The sequence below is a fragment of the Marmota marmota genome, unplaced genomic scaffold, assembly GCF_001458135.2.
Source record: "Marmota marmota marmota unplaced genomic scaffold, marMar, whole genome shotgun sequence".
Lineage (NCBI taxonomy): Eukaryota > Metazoa > Chordata > Mammalia > Rodentia > Sciuridae > Marmota > Marmota marmota.
In genome coordinates this window covers 30,211,324-30,228,426 of record NW_026000174.1, presented here as the reverse complement: position 1 = coordinate 30,228,426, position 17,103 = coordinate 30,211,324, and the positions used below count along the sequence as shown (strand labels likewise).

General features: G+C 38.6%; 1 protein-coding gene across 1 annotated transcript in view; it reads left to right on the top strand.

Annotated features, from left to right (window-relative positions):
- The window catches only part of Sergef (secretion regulating guanine nucleotide exchange factor), a 227,047-nt gene that overhangs the window by 127,073 nt on the left and 82,871 nt on the right, over nucleotides 1-17,103 (top strand). The window contains 1 exon segment of the mRNA XM_048788447.1: nucleotides 9,323-9,359. Within this exon segment, the coding sequence (XP_048644404.1) occupies nucleotides 9,323-9,359 (37 nt within the window).

Sequence of the window (17,103 nt, the reverse complement as noted above, 5' to 3'; positions counted from 1 at the left end):
TTTTTTTTTTTTTTTTTTTTTTTTTTTTTGGTTTGGGCTGAAATGTAACCCACATACAATAAAATAGGCAAATCTCAAGTGTCCAGCTCAATGTTTATATTCGTATACACCTGGGGATATAGCTCAGAAGTAAATTAGTTGTTCCAGCAAGCCTCCCAGATATGCCCACCCAAAGATAACCACTATTCTAAATTTTGAACATAGGTGAATTTGACTTGTTAATTTTTTTAACCTTTTGCTTTCTTTTGCTTTTGAGATGGTGGTCATGTGTTGCCCAGGCTGGCCTGGAACTTGTGATCCTCCTACCTTACCCTCCTGAGTAACAGGGATTATAGCTGTGCATTACTGCATCCAGCTTTTTTTAACCTTTTATTTTGAAATAATTTCAATTTTATGAAAGAGTTGCAAGAATAATACAAAGAACTCCCCAAATCCCTTCACCCAGATGCAATATGTATTAATATAGTCGATATTTGTATGCATTCATAGCCCCTCCCCCACCTACTGCCCATGGCGGTTCCATATATTTCTCCAGTTGTATCAATGATATCTTTTATGGCATATTTTCACTTTGATCTAGGATCCAATCCAGGATCAGGTGTTGCATTTAGTTGTCATGTCTCTGCTGCCTTTAATCTGGAGTAGTTTCTCTTTGTCTTTTATGACATTCATGTTTTTTAAGAGTACAGGACAATTGCTTTGTAGTTGTGTTTTTATTATGCCCCTCAATTGGTTTTATCTGATCTTTTTCTCCTAATTAGATTTCACTTATGCCCTTCTGGGCAGTAATAATAAATAAGTGATGTTGTGTCTGTCTTTAATATATCATGTGAGGAAGCACCTGATGTCAGTTTATCCCATTATTAGAGATGTGAATTTTGATCTCTTGTGTAAGGTGGTGTTTATCTCCTTTTGCTTCTGTAATGTTACCATTTATTCCATTATATTTAAGAAACAGTCTGTGAAAAGCTACTTTGAGACTATGTAAATATCCTATTCCTCTTCAGACTTTTGCTCAGTGGTTTTAACATGTGTTAATGATTCTTGCTTGAATTAACTATTACTGTAATGATTGTAAAATTATTTTCTAAACCAATTATTCCTTTTACATTTATTATTTATGACATCCTGCTATAACGATAAGCTTTTCCAGGTCCCCTATTTATTATTCAGTATGTATCCATTTACTTAAATTTTATTCAATGGGTTGCAATCTACTATTGTCAATATATATTTTAATTCTCAGTTTCGCCCTTGATTTAGCTGTTAGGATCCCTTTCAAGGTGGCTCCTATGTCCTTTTAACATGTCCCTGTCATTCTTTGATCACTTCCTTACTTCCTGGCTCAAATAGGTATCTCAGGCTCTGATTGTTGTTTTCTTGTCCCAAATCTGGAATCAGCCATTTCTCCAAGGAGCTCTGATTTCTCTTGTTAAATAGTACCTAAAAGATAAGATCTATATACCAAATGAACTTACTCCTATTGGGTTATCATTGCTTCTAAGCAATTTCATATTGTTTTAACCCAACTTGTGTGTACATGTGTATGAAACTTTAATTTCACATTGCTACTTTAATTCCAATAGTGTTTCTCTTTGCCTCCCCTCATTCCATGTGTTTCCTTCATCTACAGTGAAAATTCTGACTCTCAACAACATTAATGTATTTTTTCATTCACACAATTCTGTAGTACCTGCAAAATATTCTCAGAATTGATTCATGCAAGACACAGAGACAAATCCACATAAATACAGTTATCTCATACTAGATAAAGGTGCCAAAACCATGCATTGGAGAAAAGATAGCCTCTTCAACAAATGGTGCTGAGAAATCTGGAAATGTATATGTAGCAGAATGAAATTTAACCCCTATTTCTCACCCTGCACGAAACTCAACTCAAAGTGGATCAAAGACCTAGGTATTAGACAAGAAACTCTGAACCTACTAGATGAAAATGAAGGCCCAACACTCCAACATGTCAGCTTAGGAACTGACTTCCTCAATAAGACTCCTAAGGTGCAAGAAATAAAATTTAAAAATCAATAAATGGGATGGCGTCAAACTGAAAAGCTTCTTCACAGCAAAGGAGATAATCAAGAACATGAAGAGATAGCCTACAGAATGGGAGAAAATCTTTGCCACCTGCACCTCAGATAGAGCGTTAATTTTAAGGATATACCAAGAACTCAAAAACTTAACACCAAAAAGCAAAACAAATAATCCAATCAATAAATGGGCAAAGGAACCAAACAGATACTTCTCAAAAGAAGAAATATGAACAGTCCGCAAATATATGAATATTTCTGTAGCAAATAGAGAAATGCAAATTAAAACTACATTGAGATTTCCTCTCACTCCAATCAAAATGGCAATTATCCAAAATATAAGTAACAGTAAATGTTGGCGAGAATGTGGGGAAAAGGGTACTCCCATACATTGTTGTTGGGCCTGCACATTAGTGCAATCGCTTTGGAAAGCAGTATGGACAGTCCTCAAAAAACTAGGAATGGGGGCTGAGGCTGTGGCTCAGTGGTAGAGCATTTGCCTAGCATGTGTGAGGCACTGGGTTCGATCCTCAGCACCACATATAAATAAATGAATAAAATAAAGGTCCATACATATAAAAATATTTTTAAAAAACTAGGAATGGAAACACCATTTGACCCAGTTATCCCACTCCTTGGTATATATCCAAAGGATTTAAAATTAGCATACTACATTGATGTAGTCACATCAATATTTATAGCTTCACAAAACACAATAACTAAGCTATGGAGCCAACCTAGATGCCCACCAGCAGATGAATGGAAAAAGAAATTGTGGTATATTTACACAATGAAATATTAGTCAGCCATAAAGAAGAATGACTTTATGACCTTTGCCAGTAAATGGATGGATCTGGAGAGTATCATGCTAAGTGAAAAGCCAATCCCCAAAAACCAAAGGTTGAATGTTTTCACTGATATGGGGAAGCTAACCCACAATGCATAGGGTGAGGGAAAGAATAGACATTCAGTAGATTAGACAAGGAGAATGAAGGGAAGGGTGGGGAGATAGGAAAAGGAAAGATAGTAAAATGAATCCAAAATAATTTCCCTGTGTATTTATATGAAAACACCACAGTGAATTACCATCATGTACATCTATAAGAACTGGGCCATAATTAGAAAAAGATTTGTTTCATGCATGTTTAATAACTGGACTCTACTGCCATATGTAATTAAAGTAAAGAATTAATAAATGGGATAGTCTCAAAAAGCTTCTTCTCAGCAAAAAAAAAAAAAAAAAAGGGGCATCATTGAGATGNATACACAATGGAATATTACTCAGCATTAAAAGAGAATAAAATCATGGCATTTGCAGGTAAATGGATGGAGTTGGAGAATATCATGCTAAGTGAAGTAACCAATGCCAAAAAACCAAAGGTGTCCTGGCCCATTCATGAAGGGTAGGAACCAGTCAGCCAGCTCACCAGCTGTTGCATGCTCTGGATGGCCCTGAACTGCTGATGACCACAGGGTGATTGTTGGGAGGAATGAGCACAGCTCCTGACCCTGCTCTCTGCTCTCTCTTCTTGGCCTCTACCAAGTGTTTCTTCTGTCTCTGCCTCCTTGTGTTCATTTTTAGACCTACTTTGTTTTCCACGCCCTGATTTTACCCTGTCAGAGGTAGACAATATGGTAGTTTCCCAATGAGACAATAACTATAACTATTTATTGCAATTTTACAGCCATTCTCCAAGGAACAAACTCTGGGACAGCTTCTTGATCAGTCCAGAGGAGGGCATTCCTGGCCCCAGGCAGGATGTTTGGGCCCAGTAAGTCTAGGTCTCTCTCAATTTAAAAGCCCTTATAATTAATTGGCACTGGATTGCCAAATGTAAGGAACTGGATGGATTGAGTAGTTTATTTCCATCCTACATGTGAAAAGAAAGGGGTAAAACCCTTGGGAGGGCAGAAAGCTGGAATTTGCAGGATCACAAAATCTTGTACCTCCAGTACCTGTAAGATGTGGGGCAAGTTGCCTCTCTGAGCCCCTGTTATTTATTAAATGGCTAAGACCAAAGACTCTATCTCTTCTTAGGTTTTGAATAAGATTAAATAAGATGAAATAGGCAAAGCTGTTAGCCTGGCCATAAGCACTCAACAAGGGCCCGTCAGCTGATTTTAGAAATGGTTGAACTATACTGCTAAAGTACTTACAAGCAGCAGTTGGCAGTTACTTCACATTCATCTATTTTTTGCTTATTCACTCAATTATTCACTTAAACAGTGCATCTGGGATATATTTACTAGGTGTAAATATCTAGTAAATATAATATTTACTGGGATAAACATATATTTACTGTCAATCAATATTTCTCTTAGTCCAGCTGTATTTTGTAAGATCCAGCCTAGGGGAGTTGAGACTACCCTTTCAAAAACTGATGAAGCCTACCCTTTAGTAGGGTGGGTCAGAGAGCTTTTTAAACTGCCTTTTGGGGGTTTGAAAATTCTCTGTACCTCTGACTCCTTGGACAGAAGGGCCCTGGACAGAGCAAGTTGTTCTAGCATTTGGGCAGCACTAAGACAAGGACAGCTTTCCACAAACACATTTGTTCCCAACCCCACTCCATGGAAGGAGGAGGAAGCACATATCCCCCTTGTCCCAAAGGCCCCAGCCAGCAAGCTGGGACCTGCTTATAGCATATTGGTGCTCTGTTTCCTAGGACTGCCCTTTTTGTGGTCTAATGTCTTTTGCTGTGCTGGATCCTGGAACAACCCTATTTGTGCTTTTGTTGCTTCCAGCATCTCTCCATCTATAGTGATGCTCCCTTTCTGGCCCCACTGTGTATCTCAGGGCCTGTCTCCAGTTAAACTGAAGGGACCACCCTGCTACTCACACTTGCTTTAGGATCCTATGCCTTCCCTGAGTCTCTTCTTTTTGTATTGTCCCTCATCCTTCAAACCCCATGAGTTGCACTTGGGCTGTGTGCCAGAAACATTACTGGGCAGGCAGTCTGGTGGATGACTGAGAGGCACAGGTGGCTAACCCATGTAGTCTGTGAATAGACATCATGTGTAATAAGGGCCATAGCATTTAGTGCTGTGGGAATAGCCAGGGTGAGCAGCTGGCTGTACCTTGAGAGGCAGGGAAAACTTAACCAGCAGGTGGATGTTTGAGCATCCATAAAGGACTTGCCTAGACAGATCCATGAGCTAATTAGTGGGAGAATGGGATTTACAGCCAAGGAGAATAGAATGCATGAAAGCCTGAAATTGCATGGTATTCTTAGAATAATACAATGTGATATGAATGGAACAGAGGGAATAGTTTTTTTGGAGTTGAGGGTTCATGAATAGCAGAGGAAGGAAATGAGTTCAGGGAGGTAAACAGAGATCTATTCACAATGACCTTGTAAGCTATACTTTGTATTTTAGACTTTGCCCAACCAGTGCTGAGAGACTATGAAGGGTTTTATATAGAAGCATGACATGGTCAGACTCATATGTAGGGATGGTGGGATGCCTGGCTGTAAGGGAATGGATTGTCCTTTAGCAATTATATATGACAGATGCTATTGTCTGATTTTTATTCCTGAGAATATTTTTATTCCTGAGACCCTAGAGGTTAAATGCTCTGCCAAAGGTCTCAGAGGCAGAAAGCCGAGGACCTAGGCTTCACCTGGCTTCTTGGCTCTGAATCTCATTCTCCTGGGCACATCACCATTGTTAACAAAGTCCTGTAGAAAGCTGCCTTCAGCCAGATGGTGGATAGATGCCGACAGGAGCAATATGAAGCAAATGGTCATTGATACAATCTTGTTGAAGGAATGTAGCACTGAGATTGTGTAGCCTGTGTTGTTCAGTCTCCTGACCTTGAAGCCAATGGAGAGAGAGCAAGAAGTAGTCAGAAACTTTGAGCTGCAAGCTCTATATTGGCTTGACAAGATCTATTTATCACATCTCACTCATAAATTCAGAGGAGCATCTACTACCAGATGCTGGCATTTGTCAGTGGCTTGTTTGTGGAAGCCCCTGGTCCTCGAGGCTGGTCAGTTTGGTAGCCGACAACCCCAGGGTGAACCATGGCAGACAGAGGTAGATTCTTTTCTCTACATTTTTTAAGTAAAATAATCTTTTCAAAAAAGCAAAAATAATGTGATATAGTGGTAAAGAACACTAAGTTAGAGCTCAGGCAAACCTGGCTTTGATTCTACTGCTGCCACCTTAACTAGCTGTTTAATATTGAATCTCAGTCTCCTTATCCCTAAAGTGAGTAAAGTCAAACCTACCTGAAAAGATTCTTATGATGATTAAAATGTGATAATTTTATAAAATGCCTTTGTATAATATCTGGCACATATGAATCCTCAATATATGATACTTTTAACTCTTGCTCTTAATACTACAACCACCACCACTACTGCCACCACAATTAAGGGGCATTTGGAAAATAGAAGAAAAAATATCTTATAGTCCAAACATTGTGATACAATTACCCTGATAATTTAATTATATTTCTGTCAAATCTTCTTTCCCCATTATTTCTAAATATACCAGATTTTATAGCTAGGCAAGGTTTTGTTTGCTTTTTTCTATGGTGGCAACTGTATTACATTGATGTTTTCTTAATTTTTAATAGATTTTTCTAGATTTTAAGAATAGTGTGTAGAATTGTGGGACAGTGGTATCTGCCTGAGATCCTAGCCATTAGGAAAGTGAAGCAGGAGGATTACAAGTTTAAGGCTAGCCTCAGCAACTTAAGGAGGACCCATCTTGAAATAAAAAATAAAAAAAGGCTTGGGGATATAGCTCAGTGGTAGAGTGCCCCTGGGTTCAATATCGAGTACTGCCTCCCCAACCAAAAAAAAAAATAGTGTGTAAAATTCAGAGAGTATAGAAAAGTAAAAAGAAAACAACCATACTCATAATGCCAATCTTATCCTCAAACCAGAAGAAATCATTGTTAACATTTTGGTGTATCTCCTTTCAGCCATCATTTTTATTAATGTTTTATTATGGAATTGAGACCATATTTTATATACACACACTTTTTTAGTGATTTTTCAGTTTACATGATATGATCATGAGTACTTCGCTATTATTCTAAGCATCATTTTCCCAGGCTGCTTAATAATCCTGCTGATGACTCTGTCATAGTTTACAAAAACACTTCATTATTATTAGACATCTAAGTTTTTCCCTATTCATTAGTCTGTAATGCTTCCCCTTAACAGACCTAGGGAAACAGTCACAAAACAGTCAGAAAAGTTATAATACACTCGTGCTATGTATATGGCTCTGGGTGAGACACAATAGGAGCCCTCAGAGCCAGCCTCAAAGGAGCTCAGAGATGAAACAATCTAGAACTATTTACTAAGAGTAAAATATATAGGGCGTTTTTGCCAGAGCTCTCAGAGAGACCATAAAAATGTATGTAGCTTTTTCCCTGTGGAACCTGGGATCCGAAAGGCACAATTTATATACAGGAAGAAGCCAAGGAAACTTTGTTGCCCTTTCTCACCTATTAATATGTAGATGGCCTCCTGTGTTCAAATGCCCTCTGAGCCAGTTACCTTAGCTGCCAGGGCTTTTGCTGAGAATCTTTGAATTTACTTCCAAATGGTTTTTACTGGGGAACAAATAGTGAGAAGCATCAAAAAAGGAACTCTTGTGAAAGTAAAGAGAGTCAGACTGATTCTAGTCTAATGGTTTTTTGTTTGTTTTTAAATTTAATTTAATTTTCTTAATTGACAGATAAAATTGTATATATTTATTATGTACAACATGATGTTTTGAAATATATATACATTGTGGAATGGCTAAATCAAGCTAATTGACATATGCATCACCTCATATTTTTGTGGTGAGAAAATATTAAAATTAACTCAGCATTTTTCAAGAATATGATACATTGCTATTAACTATAGTAAATTGAAACAATATGAATGAACCTGAAGGACAATATGTCAAGTGAAAGAAGCCAAGCACAGAAAGACATATACCACATGATCTCACTTGTATGTGGAACAAAAAGGTTGATACAGAGAAAGGTTGAAGTAGAGAAAGGAATTGTGGTTCTAGTCTTGGTTTTTGACACAGTCTTACTCTGGGACCTCAGGCAAGTTCTTTCCTTTTTATAAGCCTCTGTTGTCCTCCTGGTAATATAGATGATCTACCAGACCCTCCCCACATTAACATTCCAGAGTACCCAAAACCTTCTTCTTGCTAAAGTGAGCATCCTGATAAAATTCAGAGGATGCTTCTCCAGAGTCTAGAGTTTCTCTTAATTAGTACCTTTTATATCCCCAGTTATTTCCTCCTGGTAACAGTTGGAACAAATGGACACTGAAAGACAAGAAGTGGCTCTCCCTGGTTAGAAACACTAGATTCAGAATCCTGAACCATTGTATTTTATGTATTATATATTTGTTCTCTTAAGTACTTTGTACTTGTATTCATTCTCTATTTAGCAGATGTTAACTGAATCCTGGGCTTTGTACAGTTCATTTGTGTAATACAGAGATGAATGAGACTCAACCCTGTTCTCAAGATGTACATAGTCTAGTGAGCAGACAGCAAAAAAGATGCTAAGGGCAATAGGATGGTTGCTGCAATATTATGCTATGTATAAGAGCAAAATGACGGGAATACTGAGTTTGCCTAGAAGCCACAGCAAAGGAAGTTTCTGTAAATGCTTTGGGGTTTTAAAGAATGAGTAGAAGTGTTTTAGGTAGTCAGTAGGTGGAGAGGGCATTCTGGGTAGAAGAACAAGCATGTGCAAAGTCCTAGAGGTGTAAGAGAATGTGTCGTGTTCAAAGAATTGCAGATAGTTCGTGTGACTGGAAGGTAAAAGGGAGAGTGGGCAGGTGCAGAAAAGTCAAGCATTTCTCCTCAGACCAGTCTGTTTCTACAGAATTCTTTGCTCATTTTATCAGTCCAGATGAGAGAGATAGTCTTTTTAGTTTGGTTTTCAAAAGCTGTTATCTTTATTGCCTTATCTTTCCATTTTTAAAGTAACATATGCTCATTATAGAAAGTTTAAAAAATACAAAAAAGTAGGAAGAAAAAAATTCACTGATGGTCTGACTGGCTAAAGACAACTCTTTAACATCTTGGTGCATTGCTGTTCAATGTTTTTTTCACACTCTCTTTTTATGTAGCTGTGAATAAGTTGTAATTATAGTTTTAACCTTTGTATATGGTACCTTTCTACGTCTTCCTAAAATTTGCCAAAAATGGATGTTAGTGTCATTAGAAAATAACTGTGATCATAAAATAATCTGGCTGAAATATCTATATATTTTCTTTTTCTAAGATAACATAATTCTTTTTAACAGGTTTCTTGTGGCTCAGAGCATAATTTGGCAGTAATTGGTAAGTAATTTTTATACTGATAACTGTGTTTGTTCTGAAATTCATGTAACAGAATTGGAGAAGACTCTTGGTTAGCCAAAAACTAGGGTGCATATGTGTGTGTATGTATTGGGGAAGACTTGGGGAATAGAAGTCTGTGGTTGACCAAGAGTTGATAAAAGGAGCCCCTTTTCTGAAAAGTTCAATCCACATCATTGGTCATCTTTTTAAGGTGCCCCAGCTGCCCTATTTGCCCCAGGAAGTAGCATTTGAGGACCTTAAAGAACTTACAGCCGCAGGGCATTATTTGTGGATAGCCAGACATAAAAAGGGAGAGTGGATTGTGTGGCTTCTGGCTCTTTGAATAAATTTCTTCTTCCAAGTTCTTAGTTTGATTCTTTCTTGGAAACAGGGGCCTTTGCTTACTGTCCTCACTGCCTTGTATTTGGTAATACTTGGGACCTCACAAGCCTCTGGTCAATTGAGACTTCCTTTTAGCTGGCTCTGGATGACCCATGTTCAGTGTTTTCCTTATTAAACCTGTGAGCAATTCATTCAAGAAGCCTTTTCATTTTGTTCACAGGTATATTCAGTCTTTATCTCACAGTACATTAGAGAGACTATAATGTAGACTACAACGTAGAGTGCCCAAGTTCAGTGCAGGCTTTTACTTATTACCAGTGTGAACTTGCACATTATTTAATTATTCCTCATCTTTAAAATGAGGATAACAGTAATGCCTACCTCATAGTATTATTCTGAGGGTTAAATGAGCTAATATATGCAAGGCTAACAGAATGGCACTTAGCTCCTAGTAAGGGCTTTAGAAATGTTAGGTGTTTGTACCTGATATTATTAGTTCAAGGAATTGCCCTTCTTTAGGCTTTAGTTCCCCATCTGTAAACTGGAGGGCATGAAACAGAAAACCAAGTTTTTCTCTAGCTCTGATCATTCGGGACTTGTTATAACATCAGTATTGCCTGCCTTGTGTCAGGGATTTCTGTTCATATTTCTCTTTCCTAGCCTCTGACTTGGAATTTCAGAAAGGCAAGGCCCCTGTGATTTTCTTTTATTTCTTATTTGGTCATCCCACTTAGAACAGTGCCTGGCTCTCAGCAGAGACTCAAGAACTCTCAAATTGAGTAGATTGGTGTAGCTGCCTGGGGTAGTGGTAGTTTGAGGCATTATTTCTCAAGCCTACATATGATGTGCAAAGAGGCAGGAGCAAGGAGGCAAAGGAGGGAGGTTGCCTGCAGCAATGGAGAGTCAGAGGGGCTGGAGTCGAAAGAGCTAGAAAATGTAACAGCAAACCTGCATGCTTTGCAGCAGTACCAGACACTTTCTACTGGAACTGCTCCAGCCTGGGTATAATTAAGACAAGCTAATCAAAGAATCAAAGGATGTTATTGTTGCTGCTGCTGCTGGCACTGAACTGGGAGAGGGTAGCTTCCTTTGGGACTAGCACAACAAGAAGATTGAAGGCAAGCTAAATACAGGGAAGCAGTAGTTCAGACAAAGGAGGGAGCCAGTGCTAGCAGAGCACAGGGTGAACTGACATAGGCAGCCTGGGGCTGTAGAAAGAGCGAAGAGTGCAGTAGACAGCCTTGGTTCAAACCTGCTCCAGCTGTGTGTGTGAGCTTCCCTTCTGCACTCATCTATGTAATGGGAATGATAATTTCTCCTTGCAGAATTGTTGTGAAGATTGGGTGAGGTAAAGTATGTGAAATGCCTAGCATATATCTCTTAGCTACCTTTGTATCCATCTATCCATCTATCTATCCATCCATCCATCCATCCATCCATCTATACCATTTTTTCCATTTCCCATTTCCCTTGGTGGAGTGGGAGAAGGGAGAATCATTTATCAGTGTAATTGTTGTAGTGAAGTATTTCTTTGTTGGGAGAGAGAAATGAGACATTCTAGAGAGGCATGTCCAGTGTTACCCAAGTGAGGCCATCAGTGGCAGTAGAACAGGACATACTGATATGCTCAAAAGCAGATTAATTTTTTTGTTTTGTCCCAAATGCTCAGGGCCTGGCTTACAGGCCTGGCCTGTTGAATTGATGTTTCCAGGGTGAGGAAAAGTGGGCCTGTCACCTGACAATGAGCTGGGAGTCAGAGGCTCCCTACTACTGGAGGAATGTGGCCCCCAGTGGGTGCACTGCAGTGTACAAGCTTTGAAACCTAGAAGTGACAAGAAGCTGCCTATTAGCCTCACAGGAGACCAGCAAGAAGGAGAGACCCCAGAGGAGGAGAAGATTCTACCAGCTTAAAGCTATTTCTCACAGATAGCTCTTCCCCTCAATCCTGTTGCTATTGCCCACTTTAGACAGAATTCCCTGCCTTCAGTTTCACTCTCTGAGCTCTAGCCCTTCAGTGCCGGGTGCTGTATTCCGCTTGTGATGGGCACAAAATAGTTATAGAACAGACTAGAGCAGAATATCAACGAAGCCAAACTTTGCTGAAGGGTAGAAGCAGCTTGGGTTAGTCAACTTTGTCACTATGACAAAATATCTGAGACAACCAACTTTAAAGGAAGGAAGATTTATTTTGGCTAGTGGTTGCAGAGATTTTAGTCCAAGATCCCTTAGTCCCATTGCTTTGGGGCTGTGGTGAGGCAGAACATCATGGCAGGGCTGGACACAGTGGCATAGGCCTGTAATCACAGCTACTTGGGAGTGTGAGGCACGAGCACCACAAGTTCAAAGCTAGCCTGGGTAACCTAAAGGGACCCTGTCTTAAATTAATAATTAAAGCCGGGGGAGGGGGGCAGTGCATTGGGAATGTAGCTTAGTGGTAAAGCACTTGCCTAGCATGTGGGAGGCCCTACTTTTAATCCCTGGTCACACACACACACACACACACACACACACACACACACACACACCATTGCAGTGGGCATGCAGTAGAGCAAAGCTGATCTCCTCATTGTAGCTAAGAAGCAGAGGGGAAGAGAGCACTTTTGTAGCAAAGCCCCTCCCCCCAAACCCACTAAGCTATGAATCCATCAATGGATTAATGTATAGATGATATCAGAGGCCTCATGATCCAATCAATCACCTCCCAAAGCCTCACCTCTGAGCACTGCTGCAGTGGGGACCAAACCTTCAACATATGAGATTTTGGGGAACATTTCAGATCCAAATCATAACACAGTGTTAATATTTAACAAATATAGTATAGATGAATCAGCCTAGAAAGAGAGTTAGAAAAGGGTGAAAGGACATGATTTAGAACCTACTCCCTGTCTCAGAGAGTGGGCGCAACTCCACAAAGTAGATTTGTTGTACCTGTTTTACAGAGAAGAAAACTGAAACTCAGAGGTTAAATGGGCTAAACAGTTCACCCAGAGATAAAGAGCAAGTAAATGGTAGACCTATCTGCCTGACTTCCAAGACTTCTCTTTCTACTCTGTCATTTCCTATGGTCTGAAGCAGTAATTGTAGGTAGTAGTTAAGAAGAACACAGGTTCAGAGTGCCTGAATTCAAATTCTGCCCCTTTCACTTGTGAACTGTGTACCCTCATAAAAGGTAAATGGCTTAACCTCTCTGTCTTGATCACCTCAATTGGCTTTCATATATGTAAAGTAATAAGAACAATGCCTGACACAAAAACAAAAGCTGAATAAATGGTTAGTTGTTATTATTGTTTTATATTAAAAATGCAAGGGAGGTTCTTGCTCATCTGGCTGGTTCATTGGTTTTGCTTCTTTCTTTTCTTCATTTCCACCCAGGATTTCTCTCCACATCTGACACAATTTCCTGATTGATTTTCATTTGTGGATATATGCTGAAGTCAGCAGAGGTGAGCCTTGGGATTGTGGCCACCACTTGCTCAGAAGATCCTGCCTCCTAAAGGCAGTCTCTCCACATCCAGCTGTTTTTAGGTCTATCACTTTCGTGTCTAGCTGGATTGGCTCCAGCTGTTTTCTTGCCCAAGGAGCAACTTATTTTGGTCCAAATGGGTAATTTGTTTGCCTTTGCTCCTGATATGCAGTTGTTCAGCCTCCCCTTCCTGTAGAGGAAAAAGAGCTGACTGTGTTGCCTCTTTCCCCACTCCACACAAACCCTTGTAATGACTTCATTGGTGGCCTTTTCCTGGAGCACTAGGGCTTGCCAGATAGAAAAAATTGAAGGGTGGATATTGACTGGAAAATTTGATTCTTCCTCTTCCTCCATGCAAAGTCAGATCTTTTATAAAATAGAAGTTATAGTCCAGGCATAGATTCCTCCCGCCCTCATTTTATTATTTTCCAACTGTTGAACCTTTGTACCTTTATATGTATGGCAGAACATCTGACCTTGACCTGAAAACCATTAAACAGTGTCATGTAATAATTTAATAGAGAGAAATAACTTTTTTTTGGCACTGGTTATTCCTCTGAGAGGCAATACCTTCAAACCCCCTTGCTTTGTAGAGTGTTTTGTGGCAGGTTCAAACTTTAATGCTCCTATATACAGTGTGATAAGCAGAATATAAATGCTTCATATTATCACATTTAATCCTGGTAGCAAATTAATGAGTTGGTACTATTGTTGACCCTGTTTTCTAGATAAGGGAAGGTCAAGCTTAGGATGAGCAGTTTGCCCCACTCACATGGCACAGTTAGGAGAAATCTGTCAGTTCTTTGCACAGATTCTTCAAACCCTGTGAACTGCTACCCCATGCTGCTTCCTGCAGACGGGTAACAGTCTGGCTAGTTTTAAGGCCACCAGATAACAGTGTTTCATCTCTTCATTTCAATATTTAGTTCTCCTTCATATTGGCAAGTTCTGTATATCCAGGCTAAATCTCTTCTGCTTGATTAACCAGATAAAATAATGAAATCCATAACATTGTTTTGGAAAGCCACTTCTTTTAGGACGCATCTTTCCCCTTTCATTGAATATTTCCACTTAAAAAAATTAATGTATTTATTTAATTTTTGAATGGTCAATATATGTATATATCAAAATTAAATCTAAAATAAAAAATCTCCCTCCCATGCTATTCTCCCATCTGTCCAGTTCCCCAAAATCTCTACCACATGTATAACTAATGCCTATTATTAGTTTCTTCTATATCCTTATAATGTTTTTTTTATATATAAATTAACACTAAAATATGGCTCATCATTCCTTTTGCATCAATAGTACATGCTGTGCACACTTTTCAGTGTCTGATTTTTTTTTTCCTCAACAGTTCATCTAGGGGACCTTTCCATGTTAGTATAGAAGGCTTCCTAGTTATTTTTTTTCACAGTTACACAATATTCCAAGTTCTTCTATACTATGATTTATTTCACTAGTGCCCTGTTCATGGATATTACTTAAGATCATTTCCAGTCTTGTGTTATTATAAACAGTGCTGTAGCGAATAACATTACGTATGTATTATTCCATGTGTGGGAGAGTGTAGTTGTGAGATGAATTCCTGGAAGTGAAATTATTATATAAAAGAGAAAACTTATTTTTTTTAATTTTGCAAGATACTGCAAAATTGGGCTCCATAGGGATTATGTCTTTTTTTTTTTTTTTTTTTTTACTCCCATTAGCAAAGTGTAAGAGTGACCTTTTTGGCAGTTTCCTTAATAGAGTCTGTTAAGATTTAGATTTTGCCAATCTGATAAGTCAACTACTCAACTACTCAAGGTGGTTTTTGTTTGTTTTGCTTTTAAAATTGAAGTACATCGTATCTATAGTTGAGTGCACAAATATTAAGAGTTTGGGCTAATGCATTTTTAGACATGTATTTTACCTAAGAAACTGCTACCCAGAGAGAGAACACTCCTAGCACCCTAGAAAGCTACCGCATGCCTCATGTCAGTCAGTAACCCATCCCAAAGGAAACCTCTGTTCTGACTTCATTGTCAAAGATGACATTTGTCAGTGTTTGAATTTCATATTAGTGATACTCTTCTGTTTTGTTCAGCATCATTCATGTTGGGCTGGGCATGGTGGCACACACCAGTGATCCCAGTGACTCTGGAGGCTAAGGCAGGAGGATAATGAGTTTGAGGCCAGTCTGGATAACTTAATGAGACCCTGTCTTTTTTTTTTTTTTTTTTTTTTTTTTTTTTTTTTTTNGGCATCCCATGTGTCAGCTGTTCCCTCCCTTTTTTTTTTTTTTTTTTTCAGAGAAAGAATTTTAATATTTATTTTTTAGTTATTGGCGGACACAACATCTTTGTATGTGGTGCTGAGGATCGAACCCGGGCCGCACGCATGCCAGGCGAGCATGCTACCGCTTGAGCCACATCCCCAGCCCCCCCTACTCCCTTTTTAAAGAGATGACTCTTATGATGTTGCCAAGGCTAGCCCAAATGCCTGGGCTTAAGCAATCCTGCCTCAGTCTCCTGAATAACTGGGACTGCAGGTGCACACCACTGAACTTGGCTCTTTAAAAAAAAAGAAGTGAATATGAGGATTATAAGAAAGAGGGTCATATCTTTATACTTGATTCTTTTTTCCTTTTTTTGACCTGCCTTTCTTCTTTTTTTTCTTTTTTTTTAAGTTATGCCTTTATTTATTTGTTTGAGAGAGAGAGAGTGTGTTGTTTTTTTTTTTTAATGTTTTATTTTTTAGTTTTTGGTGGACACAACATCTTTCTTTGTATGTGGTGCTGAGGATTGAACCCAGGCCGCTCGCATGCCAGGCGAGCGTGCTACCGCTTGAGCCAAATCCCCAGCCCCGAGACCCTGTCTTAAAATAAAAAATAACAAACAAACAAAACATTCATGTGTGTAGCAGCAGTTCTTTTTATTGCTCAGTAATATTCCACTGTAGGATTATACCGTAACTTGTCCATTTAACTATTATAGAACATTTGGATTTCCAGTTTGGGAATTGTAAATAAAAGCTGCTGTGCACATTCTGTAGATACCTTTTGGTGAACATATACATCTCTTTATTTTGTGTGTATAACTAACAGTAGGATTTCTAGGTCATATGTTCAGCATTAGTAGATACTGTTCAACAGTTTTCCCAAGTAGTTGTAATCAATTTACACTCCCACTAGCAATATATGGAATGTTCCAAAATGAGCATTCAATTTGTGCTATGTCCTTGCCAGGTATTTTCAATCTCATAGATTTAGGCCATTCTGATGAGGGTACAGTATGGAGTCTCACTGATTTTTAACTCAAATTTCTCTTATAACTAATGTTGTGGAGTAACTTTTCATACTCATATAGGTAACTTGGGTGGCTTCTTTTGTCAAGTTAAAAAGACTATTAAGTCTTTGCCCATTGCTTTAAAGTGGGTTTTGTCAGTGTTTTTTTTTTTAATTTGTTCTAATTAGTTATACATGACAGTAGAATGTACTCTGACACATAATACATAAATGGAGTATAATTTCTCATTTTTCTGTATAATCACACTGAGCATGTAATTCTATATGTACATAGGGTAATAATGTCATTATTTCATGATTCATGTATAATTATTATTCATGATTCATATATAATGTCATTATTCATGATTCATTTTACTATCCTTTCTACCCCCATACTCCTCACTTCCCTTCACTCCCCTCTACCTAATCCAAAGTAACTCTATTCTTCCAACTAATTATAAATTAGCATCCACATATCAGAGAAAGTATTTGGCCTTTGTTTTGGGGGGATTGGCTTATTTTGCTTAGCATGATATTCTCCAGTTTCATTCATTTGCCTGCAAATGCCATAATTTCATTCTTCTTTAAGGATGAGTAATATTCCATTGTGTATATAAACTACATTTTCTTTGTCCTTTCATCTGTTGAAGGACACCTAGGTTGGTTCCATA